The sequence below is a fragment of the Clytia hemisphaerica genome, unplaced genomic scaffold (assembly GCF_902728285.1).
Source record: "Clytia hemisphaerica strain Z4C2 unplaced genomic scaffold, Clytia hemisphaerica genome assembly, whole genome shotgun sequence".
NCBI lineage: Eukaryota > Metazoa > Cnidaria > Hydrozoa > Leptothecata > Clytiidae > Clytia > Clytia hemisphaerica.
The window spans coordinates 164,509-180,723 of record NW_027103897.1 but is presented as its reverse complement, the minus strand read 5'-3'; the positions used below and the strand labels follow the sequence as shown (position 1 = coordinate 180,723).

The window sequence follows — 16,215 nt, the reverse complement described above, 5'->3', positions numbered from 1 at the left end:
TACACTGTCCCGGACATTTACTGACACACATAGACGTACATTTTTTATATTTCACATATAATAGAACACCCCTTTCTCAGTGACCCAGTGAAGTTTTGAAGCCCACCGGGTCTGATTATAGGATCTCCAAAACTCACTAAGTGATAACTTTTAACTTCGTCGAGTAGGAAAAAAGTAATTTCAAGTAATATTCCAAGAATTCTTAAAAAAACTAACGATTGTTGGCCGGGGTAAGACCATAAATAAGATCTATGATTTGGGTTCTATGTAATTTCTTTCACCGGGTTATCCATCAAGTGGAGCTGACCGGGTCACTGATATAGGGGTATAATAAAAATATTTGCATATAAAATCTCCGTGGATACAGTCGGGTGCATAATTCTTAGCGCTTCGATGTTGAATAAATGATTTTCCTGCCGTGTTTTAGTCAAGTTGACAATTAAGGGTCATGTCTACCTGAGAACGATCTCGATAATCGGTTTATCCAGTGGTTCCTATAAAAGACAACGAATGAACAAAAATAGGTATATTCAGGGCTTCATTACGTTAGCTCTTTAGATAGAAAGCACAACCAAACCCATCGAATATTTATTAGACATATAAAGAAATTTACAGTTAATGTTATCTCAAAACTTAATAAGCGGGGTGGGGGGTTATAAAATTGTCCTAAGTGGAAAATTAATTAGCGGCCCCCAGCCATTAGGTACCCGAGAGTACTTACTTGTACACTATTCTGCACTTTCACGGTATCCCTCCTTTTTATGTCATTATATTCCGCTACTCGTCATTGATACTACCTAGAACGCAAATGTTAATGTCAAAATCCTGTAAATTAGAAGATGTAACTTTACTTTATCTATGTTGGGATAAATTTTTGTCATTTAGTAGTCAACGGCCTAAAATAGGGGTGCATGACAAAATTTTTTTACTAGACGAAAGATACATATTAAAATGGTATAAAGGATGACGATAAAACCAGGTGAAAACATTCGAGAACGAAATACCTTTTCCTAATTGTATGCCGTCCAATATGACGATGCGTTGACTTCTTACTCCGGGATACTTGATAGCTGTACCATTATTCGACGTGTTGATTTGGAATATCTTGAAAGAAAAGCAAGATACTCAAATTATTTTAATCTTCAACCGGCAAAACCACATTTAATACCGATCAAATATGAAACGGTTGGCACACAACAGCGTTTCAAAACCTTTTCTAACATTTTCAAATGTCCATCGTGTGGCGCTAGAAGATTTTTACAATCCCTAAACCGGCGAAACTCTGGATTCATTGACTTAAATCAAATCAAAATACCTTACGTGTCCGCCGCCTTAGGTGGATTAAACTCCGTGGAGTAATTAAAAACGGTAAATTCGTGATTTTCATGAATTTTGGCCCTTTTCGCGAAACTTAGTTCTTGCTAAATTGAAAATCCGTAATAACTAAAAAAATTGGTGCGTATTTCCTTCGTTGTGAGAAAGGGGTGTAATGTATATTCCCTTCGTTGTGAGAAGTTGTGAGAAAGGGGTGTAATGTGTATTCCCTTCGTTGCGAGAAAGGGGTGTAACGTGTATTCCCTTCGTTGTGAGAAAGGGGTGTAACGTGTATTCCTTTCGTTGTGAGAAAGGGGTGTAACGTGTATTCCTTTCGTTGCGAGAAAGGGGTGCAACGTGTATTCCCTTCGTTGTGAGAAAGGGGTGTAACGTGTATCCTTTCGTTGTGAGAAGGGGTGTGACGTATTTCCTTTCGTTGCGAGAAAGGGGTGTAATGCGTATTCTCTTCGTTGTGAGACAGGGAAATAGGAAAGCTCACATACACACACTCGCACGAGACAGGGATGTAATATGGTATTTCCTTCGTTGGAACCAGAGAGGCGGTCACCCAGAGAGGCGCGAGAGGCGGGGAGAGCTAAAATGCTATTTGCATGAGGCAGGGATATACGTATCTGATAAACTGATACTTCTTCGGGAAATTCTCGTATCTTTCCTTCCCCTTTTTACGTTGCCTTAATATACATCTTGAATTAATGCTTGTGAAAGAACATGAAAGAGCAAGCTTTTAAACTTTCATCCCGCTCACTTTTATCGATCGTGATATAAAGAGGCCCTTAAAAATATCCTTGAACTCATTTGCATGTCAATGAACTTCATGAAGTAACTCTCGCAGGAAATCTATAAAATGTGACGTCATTCTAATTAGATCGTGCAACAGTTTAACAACTTAATCGATTGACATGAATATTTCAAGTTGTCAACATAGACTTATTATCCAAAATAAGCTAAAAATAGGGTCAACTTTAAGGGGTTATAGCTCGTTAAAGATTCATCATTTTTCAAAAAGATTTCGTACACTTTACAATTGGTCTATATGCAGCACTGCTGTGTAAAATTTTTACAGATATCTTTCTGCAATCTTTTATAATCACGGTTTCAAAAAAGACGGTCAAAGATTTCCGTTTTTTGCCCCATTTTCGCGAGGAATAAATATTCTTGTTTTTTCTATTGCACCATCCGAAAGACCTTTATTGTGGCCAAACGTGTAGAAAAAATGAATGTGATTCATTCATTCTATAAAAAGTTACAGCCCTTCAAAGTCGGCCGAAGTAAACAGAGGGTGGCCGAAGTCATCTGGGTTTACGGTACCGTAACTTTGTGTAATGCAGACATATCTTGTCTAATCCCATCATAGCAACTATCTGGTCCGTAAAGTAGTTACAAGTAGTTTATATTAGAGTGGTTTTTAAACAGCTTATTCAGAAGATATCATTGATAAACATTTTTCAAAGAACAGGCAGTTGCTATGACGGAATTAGACAAGATTCGTTCGGCATTACACAAAGTTACAGTATACAATCAATAAGCTTTATAACTTTGGTGTGCAGATGCTTTTTTCAAGACTAGTACAGTAAGATAAAAAAATTTTAAAAGTATGGAAATTAATATATAATATCATCAAGTTATTGTGCTCTTAGTCACTATGTAATGGTTTTCGCGACGAATTTTTGGAGTTATTCATTAGGGCAAAAAAAAACAGTCTTGTTTCCAGGAATCAGGTGAGGAAAAAAGCTCACCTGGCTGGCATTAGCATGGGGGTCAACCAAAACTGGGAGGCAATTTTCGAAAGTTGGGAGAGATTTTAGCGCCCCCTTTTTAATAAGTTATATAAAATATCTTTGCAAAAATAATGCAAGCAAACATTAGAACAACTTACAGTAACCTCAAAAATTCTTGCATTATGAGAATCCTTTTCATTTGGGCCAGTGTCAACCATTGGGGAACAAGGCCACTGCACTATCACTTTGTCCACAGTGTCTTAGGGAATTGATACCTAGCACAGTCACAGTTAGGCATCTTCAGTTTTGTCTACCTCTCACAATCAATCCCAGGAAGAGTATTTAGTAACAAGATCTGATGTGATCAACAATTGTCTTTCAGACTAGGGTTTTTTATACAGATTTTTTAGATACAAGCCTAACCAAGCTTAAAGTAAAAATATATTCTCATTGCAACTTACTGATTACTACGTGTGTACTTTCTAGCTTTGTGTACTAAGCACTTATAAACAAAATTAGTAAAGGTATATAAATTCAGTGTGTGAAATTTGATTCGACTATAATCAGGTTGTTATTTGAGTTTAAAAAACAGTTAAAGTTCTATTTTACCTAAAATTGTCCTATCACATCTTGTCTACCATTTTGTGGTTCAAAAGTACACCAAATTGCAATTGTGATGAAAAATGTCCTTGCTCCAGATCTAACGATACAGGAGCAAAAAAATCAAGCTCATATGAATGATGCCAGTGGCACAAATGGGTTAATAAACTATGTACAACACAAAACTGGGTTGAACTGAGCACTAAATTACATAAAAGTACTTCCCAAACTTCACAAATATCCCAAAAAGTGTCAGTTCACTTCTCAATACAGGCACTGCTCTGTACGTGAATAGGTCAATCAAATATGCAGCACACCCAAAGAAAAAGTTGACTACCAACAAGCCTGTGGTGCAATGACCCGTACCCAACATAGGAATATAGCTAGCATACAGCTCGAAACATGAAAGCTGTGTGCTATTTTCATGTTAGTCCAGGATGTACTTTTTTGAGTTTTTTGGTATTTGGAAAGCTTCATGACACCAATGACACAACCATTTTTACGGACATTCAATAGATTCAACCCAACATGAACATGAACTAATTTCAATGACAATCATGCCGTAATAGTAAAATTAAAATTATTGTGTAAATATGTATTTTCGGTATTTTTCGAGAAAGTATTTGATTTAATTCACTCAAAAATGATTGATTGAAAACTCTTAAAACCCTGTCAATTTTTAATAGAATAGCAAACTGAGAGAACCTTTGGTAAAGGAACTTGTGTTATAAACTTAATTCATCAAATGTCAGAGATTTGTTATTTGAATTCACATAGGTAACATTCTTTGAATAACCATTTTTTGCTTCTAAAGTCAGTTGTTCAGAATTTATCCAAGTATCCAACTTGTTAAGACTGAATTCTTAATTTTAATAAGAAATTGTAGAAGACATTGGCTAATCAGATTAGGAAGATTATAAACTGGTTTTATTTGTTTTGATAAGTTATGATTTATTGGTGTTTATATATGGACATGCTAACAAGATACAATCATACGAAACTTCTTAAGAATTTAAACCTTTCTGTGGTACACTTTAATACTTGACACAGAGCTATAAAGATAACAGGGTGATAAGGTGAAGGCCCTTTTAAATCAATTCTTGTATTTTCCCAGTAGCAACAATTTGACTTAAGGATGAGTGTAAGAGCACTTGGCAAAATTTCTTCTTAAGGGGTGACGAGATGATGATACTTCTAGATAGATTTTTAGTTCATAGGCTGCCACGCCAATTATTGAGGAATAAAATAGTGAGTGAAAAAGGCAATATATGGCAAAAACACAACAAGTAACTAACATTCATTTTCTGTTTCTGTGACTAAGTTTTTCTACTTTTTTCGTTTTAGCTTATCTGTAAAGATGGGGGATACAGAACTAGATAAATTAACACCTGAAGCGGCTGATGACAGTGATTTGGAAGAAAATCGTAGTCGAAAAGCTTCTTTTGACTACACAGATGATTTGGTTGGTGGCATCATCAAATTTGAAGTTTCCCCAACAGACTTATCAGAATTTATGAAAAATAGGGGAAAAGAATCCATTACTGCACTGGAAGAAAAGTTTGGTGATATCAATGGATTAGTTAGAAAACTTAAAAGTTCATCCCAAAGAGGATTAATGAACATTAATGCAAATCTAGAAGCTAGACAAAATGTTTTTGGAGTAAACTTTATTCCACCCAAACCAGCAAAAACTTTTCTTCAATTGGTATTTGAAGCATTAGAAGATACTATTTTAAGGATTTTGATTGTAGCAGCCATCGTTTCATTAGTACTTGGTATGGTTATTGAAAGCGTCGAGACTGGCTGGATTGAAGGTGTTGCTATTTTAGTTGCTGTTGCTGTTGTATCATTAGTTACTGCTGTCAATGATTGGCAAAAAGAGAAACAATTTCGTCAATTGCAAGGAAAGATAGACCAAGAACAAACAGTAGATGTGATTCGTGGTGGAAATGTTGTTAAGATTCCCAGCACTGACCTAGTTGTTGGAGATTTATGTAATATTCAATATGGAGATTTAGTACCTGCTGATGGAATAATTATTCAAGCAAGTGATTTGAAGGTGGACGAAAGCTCTTTAACTGGAGAATCAGATATTGTTAAGAAAACCTTTGAAAAAGACATTGGTTTGTTATCTGGTACTCATGTTATGGAAGGCAGCGGAAAATTCATTGTTACTGCAGTTGGTCCGAATTCTCAATCTGGTGTTATCATGATGCTGCTTGGTGCCGGTAAAAAACCTGATCAAGCAAATGGCGAAACTGAAGCAACCGAAAATACGGAGTTGATGCAAGATGTAGATTTAGCTGATGGCAAGGAAGAAAATGCTGAGGAGGAAGAGAAAAAGGAGCAATCTATCTTGCAAAACAAATTGACCAGGCTTGCTGTTTCTATCGGTTGGCTTGGTGTAATTGCTGCTGTTATCACCACCATCGTTATCATCATCCGATTTTCAGTCGAAACTTATGGAATCCAAAAAGAAAGCTGGGACAACAAGCACTTGATCAATTTCCTTCGAGCTTTCATTGTTGGTTTGACCATCTTGGTTGTGGCCATCCCTGAAGGATTACCTTTGGCTGTTACTATCTCCTTGGCTTACTCTGTGAAAAAAATGTTGATCGATAATAATTTAGTCCGTCATTTGGATGCTTGCGAAACAATGGGAAATGCTACTGCTATTTGTTCTGATAAGACGGGCACATTGACCACTAACCGTATGACTGTTGTTGAAAGCTATATTCAAGGAAACCATTTCAAGAATATTCCTTCTCAAGATACCCTCGGTTTAGAGTTTATCGATGTTTTATGTCAAGGTATTGCTATCAACAGTAATTACAGTTCTAGAATAGAGGTACGTTTTGTTTTTGAAGGGATTGACCTTACTTTACTTCCTGGGTGAAACGGTTTTATTAAAGGGATAGATATTTCGTGCAGAACTTTAATCTCATTCACTTAGTCTCATATTTCGAATTTCAAAAAAAATTGTAAAAATGAATGAGCCCACATTTTTTACTTCAAACTCTCAAAATATGTGAAATATTATGAAAAGACAGTCTAAGACTTTTTTATTTGAAACCATGATCTTGCTGTTTTATTAGTAAATTCGAAAGAAAGAATCTCACTTAAGCTAACCCTATCAATTATTTAGATGGTTCCCCTCTATGTTTTTAATAGTTTGTTACTTTTTTCATTCTAATAATTCTTTTTGATGTTTCGTGGCTTTGTTGAGACTAAGCTTTGTTTAGTAATACACTATTACATACGTCAGAAGAAGCCCATACTACATTTTACTTTATACTATAATACAGTTTCAATGATGCAATACAAAAAGATAATTATCATATTATTTTAGTCCACTGTTGTATTTGCCCTTCCTTGATATTTAGCTCTCGAAATGATGAAAACAGTATTACTAGAGCACTGACAAGCAAAAACTGTTAAGGCTTTGTTTGAATTTAAGAAATAAAGACTGGACACTTTCCACCTTTTTAGGCCTCAGAAGATGGGCAAGGATTACCGACACAATTGGGAAACAAGACAGAATGTGCGTTGCTCGGTTTTGTTTTGGAATTGGGTGAAACATACCAACACTTCCGTGACAGCCATCAGGAGAAAGACTTCGTCAAAATCTTCACTTTCAACTCCAAGCGAAAATCGATGTCAACCGTCATTAAAAAGAAAGATGGTGGATATAGACTGTTCACCAAAGGAGCTTCCGAAATGGTGCTCAGCAAATGTCGATACATTATCCAAGACCCGAGTATGAAAGCTGAGCAGTTCACCGAAAGTGATAACGAGGCTTTGGTGAAGACAGCTATCGAACCGATGGCTTCGAACGGGCTACGTACAATCTGTATTGCTTACCGCGATTTTCCCGAAGACCTTGGTGTTCCTGACTGGGAAGATGAAAGTGTCATCGTGGATGATTTGACTTGTCTAGCTATCGTCGGAATTGAAGATCCTGTCCGTCCTGAGGTATAGCAACCTTTTTTATTTTTCTTTACCAACTGATATAGCAAGCCTAACAAACAATAAATTCTCCAAAGAAAGGCACTTTTTCCACTCTATGATGGTAGAGAGTGAAGGACCGGGTAGTAATCCGGGGCTTTTTTCAGCTGTAAGTTTTCAATGGCCCTACCGTTTTCTCGAAGCTCTAGGATAGATTTAAACCATTTTTAATGTTTGGCTGCATAGAGTATGCACGGATGTTAAGCAGGTTCTTGATTGATGGGATTTTTTGAATCTCAGGTCCCTAATGCGATCAAGAATTGTCAAAGTGCTGGTATCACAGTACGTATGGTAACTGGTGACAATGTCAACACTGCACGTTCGATCGCTTTCAAATGTGGTATTTTGAAACCCAATGATGATTTCTTGGTAATTGAAGGAAAAGAATTCAACCGAAGAATCAAAGATGAAAATGGGAAAGTAAGTAGTATTTGAACGCATTTAAAATGATATTGAACCAATCTAGATACCACAAAATACAGGCTATAAGGTTTTATCAGCCTTTGGTGATGGCAAGCTCTTGTAAAAAGTAAGTATAGAAAATACGTAACACTTAATACGTAGCAGACTCCCTTCGCTAAAAAGAAGGAAGGAAGGAAGGACAGCTCCAATTCTCTTTCAGGTGCGACAAGAATTGATCGACAAATTGTGGCCACAAATCCGTGTCATGGCACGATCATCACCTGAAGATAAATACATCTTGGTGAAAGGAATCATTGACAGCAAATTAAACAAGAACCGTGAGATTGTCGCCGTCACTGGTGATGGAACAAATGATGGACCTGCTTTGAAGAAAGCTGATGTTGGATTTGCCATGGTAAGACATTTTATATTTCCCCATTATAAATCCCTAAAATCTTTAGCTCTTTCTACTGAGCACTTAGGCGAAAATAAAAAAAAGTAGTGTTTCCGGAATGCGGGTGAAGGAAAAAACATGGTTTCTGCCCCCCCCCCCCCCCTAAAATAAGGGGGGGTCAAAAAAATTGCATTTTGAAAAAGGGGGGATTTTTGTCATTTTTTTTAAATAAGGGGGGATTCTTTATCAAGGGCTGCAAGAATCTATCAAAATAAGAAAAAAGGGGGACTAAAATATTTGGTTTTATTGATAAATTTTCTTTGTCTAATAATATCTTCTTTCCCGTTTTTGTGCTCACAATCTCATACCCACTATTTTGCAGACCATGCTATATTGAAAGTTATGTACATTAGAATGACCTTGAAAATTTTTCTTCGTCGCCCAACCATGGTGGGCGACATTTTTTTCCTAAATCTTGCCCCCCCCCCCAACTCAAAAGGCTCGCCGGGGCCCATGAATCTGCATACTCTCTTCTCTCTCTCAATATTGTAAAAATTGTTTGCTGGAGGGTACAAAGATTGAAATAGTTGGTCGACATCAATGATCTTTGACATTAATGATCTTTGACATTTTCAGCTCTGTCACATCCAAAATCAATGTCATAAGCATGAAATCTTACTTGTGTTTTACTGCCTAAATTCTCTACTTGGGAAGACCACTTACTCGACCTAACTTAAACTAGGACTACAATCAGAAAACATTCCCAGTTCAAATCTAATGATAAAGATAATTTACAAGGCCTAAGATATGAACAAGACACAACTGTTGTACCAGGTACTGCATCTTTTGTTTGGTTTTATTCATAAAAAGTTTTATTTGTATCATTTGATTATAGGATCCAGTTCATTTTCAATGATTTCTTTTTATTGAATTTTATTTACAGTAGTTGGATATCATTATGTACCTAATATAATGTTAATGGCATTGATATCAAACCAATCGTTGTACTTTGTTATTGTCAAAGTCTAAAAATAAAAATCTGAGGGGGGATTCCTCTTTTTTTTTCATTTTAAGGGGGGACATTCTAGCAAGGGGTACCGGTAATTTTTGTTCGATTTAAGGGGGGAGTTTTCTTTAAGGGCGAAATTGCATTTTAAGGGGGGACTGAAAAAGTAGGCAGAAACCATGAAAAAGCTTTCATGCGGCCGGCCGGAAAATTTTTTTTGTTGCTATTTTTGATAACTTAAGATCATTGAAATTTAAAGATAACTTTCATGTACAAACAGTATGAAATAAGTCCTGAATACTAATGTATCAACTACTAACGAACAAAACTTAATTTACAAGCGGGAATATCTAACCAAACGACGTTTGATAGCTTGAACGGTCAACTTGATTTTCTTTATGATGAACCATAATAGAGGAACCGCCATAGTCTGCGGCCAAGTCAGAAAAAAATTTTCATTCACCTGGCCGGCTTCCGGAAACACTACATTTTTTTATATTTTCGCCTTAGTACACATTCTTTTTTGTTTTTGTTTTTTTCGATGGATACCAAGTCATCTTCAATAACTCTTGAAAGGGAGATCGAAAAGCTTCATTATAATTAAATCACATAAATCATCAGTATTTCATTTTGATTAAACCTTTCTCATTTTTTGGAAAACATTGTATTTCCCGGTATTTTTTTTGAAAAGTTTATTTGAGCATATTAGGTGGGACTTAATAACTATTGAATTAATAAAGAGTATGTCTCAAAAGTTGTAAAATGGATTGTTTTCAAACAGCCCAATAATGTATTTCCAATTGCTTTGACAGGGAATCCAAGGAACTGACGTAGCCAAAGAAGCATCAGACATCATCTTAACTGATGATAACTTCACCAGTATTGTGAAAGCTGTAATGTGGGGACGAAACGTTTACGACAGCATCTCAAAATTCATTCAATTCCAACTGACTGTCAACTTGGTTGCTATCTCCATCGCTGTTATTGGTGCTGTTGCCGTCATGGAAAGTCCCTTATCTGCCACTCAACTCTTATGGGTGAACCTCATTATGGATTCCTTCGCATCTTTAGCTCTGGCTACCGAACAACCCACACCTGACCTCTTGGAGCGTAAACCGTACGGTCGCACCAAGCCACTGATCTCTAGATCCATGCTCCGATTCATTTTCGGACATGGTTTATACCAGTTAGTGTGCATGATCGTTCTGTGTTTCTACGGACACATTCTTTTCGATATTGAATACGGTTTCGGACGCTCCCACGGTGCTGCACCAACACAACATTTGACCATCGTCTTCAACACTTTCGTCTTGATGCAAGTTTTCAACGAAATCAACGCAAGAAAAGTTCACGGTGAACGTAATGTTTTCCACAATTTCATGGCCAATAAGTTGTTCAGTGTTATTGTCATTGGAACTCTCCTTTTCCAGGTAATAAACTTTGTGTCTTGATATTTGCTTACATAAATGAATAAATTATCTCTAAGGAATTTCTCACGACTTTTTAAAACAGCAGTCTGAATATAATCTGCAGTGGAGACAAAAATTGCTGTAACCTTTGATAGGTTCGAATTAGATAGCGGTTTTGTGCTCGTGTTCGTTGAAAAGATAATCAGGAGAGGAGTTTTATCAAAGAGAAAAAATTCAAAAACTTTCGAAAAAATGAGAAAAAAATTTGTGCTAACAGCACCATTTTAATAAACTTTCAATTTTAATTTCTTTTTTTTCAAGTCAATCCAGGTCAATCTGTGATAAACTTTGACCTAAATCTTACGATTGAATAAATATTTTGGTTAATTTTTTTCACACTGGGGATCAAAAAAGCAACGTCCAATCTTTTTTCATCTTTCTATTTTCTGATTTTTCAAAAGTATTTTTTATATGATAATATTCCACTCGTAAATGTCCATTAAAAAAGGACGAACCGCTTTAATTTGAATTCTATCAAAAGTTTTGGCCATTTTTCTCTCCGCTGCAGATTATATTAGGACTAATTTGGTCTAGTTAACTCTTCTAGTTAAAAGTTTTTGCTAGTCATAAAGGAAAATTACATGACGAGGCACCTGTATAAAATTATCAAATTTTAAACCAGCGCTTTTTGTTTTGCTAGATCCTGTTGGTTGAATTCTTCGGCCGTGCGTTCTCCGTCACCTCTCTCACTATTGAACAATGGATGTGGTGTATGTTCCTTGGCTTCACTGAACTATTATGGGGACAAGTGGTCGTTTCCATTCCCAAATTCACGATTCCAAAGAGGTTCCGTCTCGGAAGTAAAGGTGTTTCTCTTAGTGAAACTGACCAAGGACCAATGGGACGTGTGTTGTGGATGCGTAGTTTATCAAGATTACAGTACCAAGTAAGACCATCGTTCCTTAACAATATTATACTAACTTGATGCCTAGTACAACCCTACTGGACGATGGGAAGGCCATTGGGATTGCTTTTTTAGTCTACGGCGAATTCCATCTAATAGACCTTTTCATAAATTACGTCACGAACATCACTTGCCTCGTATTCAAACAATTTCCATAGTGATTATATCCCTTGAGACATTAAATGATTTTTTATCAATAGAAAGTAGCTGTAATAAAATCTTCTGGGAGTTAATCACCATTGCAATAATTTCAAAACGAGGTAAGTGATGTGCGTGACATAATTTATGAAAAGGTCTATTCGCTACCTCGGAATAATTCAGAGAAGTGCTCCTCTGTAGTGTACTATAGTGTGAGGTATATTACAATATGTTTTTCAGCTAGAGTTAGTGAATTTTCAGATTTCAGATTGACACATTTTCTTTTCCCACGATAGATCCGTGTGGTGAACGCATTCCGTTCGAATTTGGATGGTCAACAACGGACCAAGAACATCATCTCACCAGCCGTCTTCAATTCACTTGTGGCACCGGTTGCTTTAACTTCTGGCGTTGATATGGGAGAAGATCAGAACGGTGATGCTCCTACCGTCTAAATCTGACAAGTAAGGTAATGCCCTCCGCTGCTTAGATTATTGATTAGTGATATCTTTATCCAAGAATAGCAGTAAAAAATCATTAGACGTGGTATCAACATGCCTATTCTTTAGTGTTCACTACACTTCTTTATTACTACTCATCGCCATTTTAAGTCGCGTAATAACAGAACGTTCTTTTTTTAGGAAGTCGTATAAATCATGCAATTTCAAATGATACGACTGCACAGTTTGTATTACAAATATTCGAACAATGCTGGAAAGCCACTGACGAGATCCAAGCTAAACCTTCGCGAGGTTCGCTCATGGCATCAGGACCATATAAGACCTGATAAAACTCAAATTACTTTGATGGTTGGCCTAAAATAGGCTTTTAGAAAACTGCAATGAACAAAATAATATGGCCAAAGACGATATTTTGTATGTTTAAAAAAGAAGTGGGAAAATATGAAATAGTTTGCTAATTTTATAGAAAATTTTAACCCTTAGTAAAAACTTAGTGTTACCCAAACAAAATTCAACTCAAAACAAAGTAGAGTAGGGCAAAGTGGGATTTTTCTGTCCAAAAGGGAGCAATTACATCAGAACTGAGGAAAAATATTTGAAATTTCTTGATTTTGAACCAAGTTACTTGTTCTGAATGATGTTAGGAAGGCTTAGAAAAAGAGAGTTAGGCAAATTTGTATATACCATTATAATACCGTAATCTGTGCTAATTATAATATTTTATTCATTTTTTGAAAGGCGTGCTCTAAATTTTTGAGCAGGAAACCCCTATTTTAATGTTGCAGTCTACTGTGTTATTCTTAAAGCAAACCAACTAGGTTAACCAGGTTGTAAAGTAAAATCTCACGTTTAAACAAAAGATGGGTATAATAGGGGTTGCCTGGTCACTTTTCAGTATCCTTTACCCACCCTGGTCGAACGAACGAGTGTCGACTGACTTTGATTTTTTGTAAATACACCCGCATTTTGTTTGTTTCTTTTGTTACGTGTGTTGTTGTTATTTTTTTATCAACTTTATTATTCTTCTTATCATTATTTTCAAGAGTCATAGTTATCATTATTGTTATGCCATTTATTAGCATTCTAGAGATAGTGAATTATTTTTTGTTTGCTTTTCGCCAATCTGGCATTTTTCATCTTTAATAGTATTTTAGGGTTGAAATGCTTTTAGGACACATTTAGTTTGTAATACTGAACCAACTAAAATTAATAGTCGTTAAAACTTAAATCTAGATGAGAATTTTTAGCGTTTTTCGTCGTTGAAAAAATATTTGTTTTTTAGTAGGAATACTTTAATGTTTCATCAATACCATCCCACAAGGACTCTAAATGTTTTTCTTTTTTGTTAGTATTATTATTTTGATATGCACAGGAAATAGAATATAATTGTCTTTAAAACGCCAACTCTGTTTTCGTACAGCTTGAAAAATATATTTCAACTTTCTTTCTTCTCTTTTATATAAAGCACTGCTAGCTTTGTTGCCGCTTCGTTAAAAATATAAAATGAAACAATAAATTTTATGGTATACCTCTTGGTATATACCTTGCTAACAACGTCAAAAGTTCGACATCAGACTCTGTTGTGTGTTGTTCTACCTTTCTCAAGCCTTTTATCTATTTCATGACAAAAATAATAGGCAAAATCATAGTCAGCTTGTCAAAACTCTGACTAATATTTCTAAATTTTGACTCAAAAGTTTCGAATAATTTTAGAGAGAATGGGAATCAAATTATGATATTCTTGTGACACAGGCCAGGCACTCAACTTTGAAATACTGTTTTTTTTTTCAAGTCATAAAAAATTATTGGAGTGACAAAAGTGATTCAAAAAGTATATACGCAGTTGAAATTCTGCATTTCAGCGTTGAAAAATGTTGATAAAATATATTGCAAATTTAAAGGCTTGGGTACACGAGAAGTTTTTTTCGCGTTTGTGCAATGCAACATAATTATGCTCAATCCCACCAACACAAGAAAAAAAGTACGTGTCCCATGGTTTCTTTTTTTTGTTTCATGGGACAAAAAGTGAGGGAAATACCCAAAAGACACGCTGATTTTGTCCCAGGGACAAAAGTCAGAATTCACTTTGATTGATTGATTGGTAGAATGAAAAATGGGGTGGAGACACGAGAAATCGTTTCAGGTTGGAGGCTTGGAGACACGAAAAGTTTTTTTCGCGTTGGTGCGCAATTATGCAACAAATGGCTGTACCCCCTCTGGTAAAAGTACGTACTTTTTCATTCACCCCCCCCCCCCCCTCGGTTGAAGAAAATTTCGAATTCAAATCGTTTGGTTCGGACCTTAATTTCATACATGTTTATCAAGAAACTTTTTCTTTTCCTTGATGCGTATAACAAGCGTAAAAGTCGACAAAAAAACAAGCGAAAAAGGGCTATGAAAAAACTTTCTCTGCGTACGTATAATTTTCCTTTGACCCCTCCCCTCCCCCTGTACGCAAGCATACGCTTTTGACAAGACCCCCTCCCCCTATTATTGCGTACGTACTATGTGGACGGCCCCCAACACAAAAAAAACTTCTCGTGTCCCCTTTATGTTTATGAAAAGAACTTAGAATAGTTCTTTTGTGAATTACGAGTAGTGTTCAAGCTCTATCAATTCTTTTACCAAAGTAATTCGAAGAAATAAATAAAATTGTGACGGATTATTGTCGGATATTTTATATACCAACTTTGAAGTGCAGGCGGCAACGAAGATAGACATCCAGTCGTTTATATGACTATGTATCCAGATTGTATTGAGTTGTATCGCAATGAAGACAATGAGTTTTGAAGTATCGGGCTGGTTTTTTTTTACAGACAGTGACATAAAATAATGTCTAATCTAAATATTTTATCGTCAAATTTGGGGCTCTTGTTTTCGATTACGTTATATCGGAATTCGAATTCGGAAGAGTTTTCCGAATCTCGAACCCGATTCAGCTGGTTCAAAATGGCAGATAAACTTAGCTGAAAAATCGTTTTTAATAGGCTTTTAATTGATTTTTATGGAACATTTAGAGGGTTTGCTTGTAAGATTTGATTGTTTTTTAAACAAACTTTGGAATGTAAATATTATAAATTTGTGACACCGCAATTGAGGAGATTGAATAATAATAATAATAATATCATGATCATGAAAAGATTGGGCCATTCCAGTTTTTATTCGTTACCCCCCAATGGACGACATGGAATTTCCGTAGCAAATTGCTTTCAAGAAAGTCCGGAATTTTCGTAACAAATTTACAAAATACCTATCAAAACAGTGGAATTCCGTTACTGTAACCTAAAAAAATCATGGAATTCCAATACTTTAATGCAAAATTAAGTAAATTTCATGGAATTCTGATACTTTCTCTTTAAAGTTTGCCTGGAATTCCGTGCCAAAATTTATTTCAAAAATTGATGTCATCCATTAGGGGGTAATTTTTTTTTTCTGGAATGGCCCATTGATGAGAACATACTAAAATTTGAGGGGATTTTGTTGCGACAGAACTTAAGAAAAGCTCAAAAAACCAACTTTCCCTATGGAAACGCAGGCAAAAACGGGTTGATATACCAATTTTGTTTCAACTACAACTGACCTACTCAGCCGTAGACCTTTTCGCCTTTCCATCCGCCATATTGAATTGTATGCAAAAATTATGGTGGCGTGGTAAAATTCCCTTAGAAAGTATGCAAAATATATGCAAAAAGAAAGTACCGTCAACTGCTCTATCTAACTTGGGACTATCTATCTGACAAAACATGGGACGGCAATTCGGCCCCACCAGCACCATTTCACTAA

At 35.8% G+C, this 16,215-nt stretch overlaps 1 protein-coding gene and 1 long non-coding RNA gene across 3 annotated transcripts; one reads left to right on the top strand and one right to left on the bottom strand.

Annotated features, from left to right (window-relative positions):
- Nucleotides 1-125: 125 nt before the first annotated feature.
- On the bottom strand, nucleotides 126-1,121 carry LOC136808746 (uncharacterized). The gene is made up of 3 exons (XR_010846916.1): nucleotides 1,005-1,121; nucleotides 722-797; nucleotides 126-494 (listed from the first exon to the last, which is right to left on the bottom strand). It is a non-coding gene; the product is annotated as an uncharacterized lncRNA (long non-coding RNA).
- Nucleotides 1,122-4,991: 3,870 nt separating this feature from the next.
- On the top strand, nucleotides 4,992-13,166 carry LOC136808737 (plasma membrane calcium-transporting ATPase 1-like). 2 transcript variants are annotated; one of them, XM_067065278.1, is made up of 8 exons: nucleotides 4,992-6,501; nucleotides 7,143-7,625; nucleotides 7,899-8,078; nucleotides 8,281-8,475; nucleotides 10,273-10,890; nucleotides 11,570-11,815; nucleotides 12,268-12,440; nucleotides 12,613-13,166. In XM_067065278.1, the coding sequence occupies exons 1-7, from the start codon at nucleotides 5,011-5,013 to the stop codon at nucleotides 12,424-12,426; spliced, it is 3,372 nt and encodes a 1,123-aa protein (XP_066921379.1). In that variant the 5' UTR covers nucleotides 4,992-5,010; the 3' UTR covers nucleotides 12,427-12,440; nucleotides 12,613-13,166. The 2 variants fall into 2 exon arrangements, with proteins under 2 accessions (XP_066921379.1, XP_066921380.1); XM_067065279.1 differs by having other exon boundaries at nucleotides 12,268-12,435; nucleotides 12,613-12,888.
- Nucleotides 13,167-16,215: the final 3,049 nt, after the last annotated feature.

What these genes read in the sequence shown, in the direction of transcription:
- LOC136808737 (XM_067065278.1), top strand. Translation starts at nt 5,011, where the DNA reads ATGGGGGATACAGAACTAGATAAATTAACACCTGAAGCGGCTGATGAC. An exon ending in ATTACAGTTCTAGAATAGAG is followed by an intron (nt 6,502 to 7,142) that starts GTACGTTTTGTT and finishes CCACCTTTTTAG; the next exon opens with GCCTCAGAAGATGGGCAAGG. An exon ending in TATCAAGATTACAGTACCAA is followed by an intron (nt 11,816 to 12,267) that starts GTAAGACCATCG and finishes TTCCCACGATAG; the next exon opens with ATCCGTGTGGTGAACGCATT.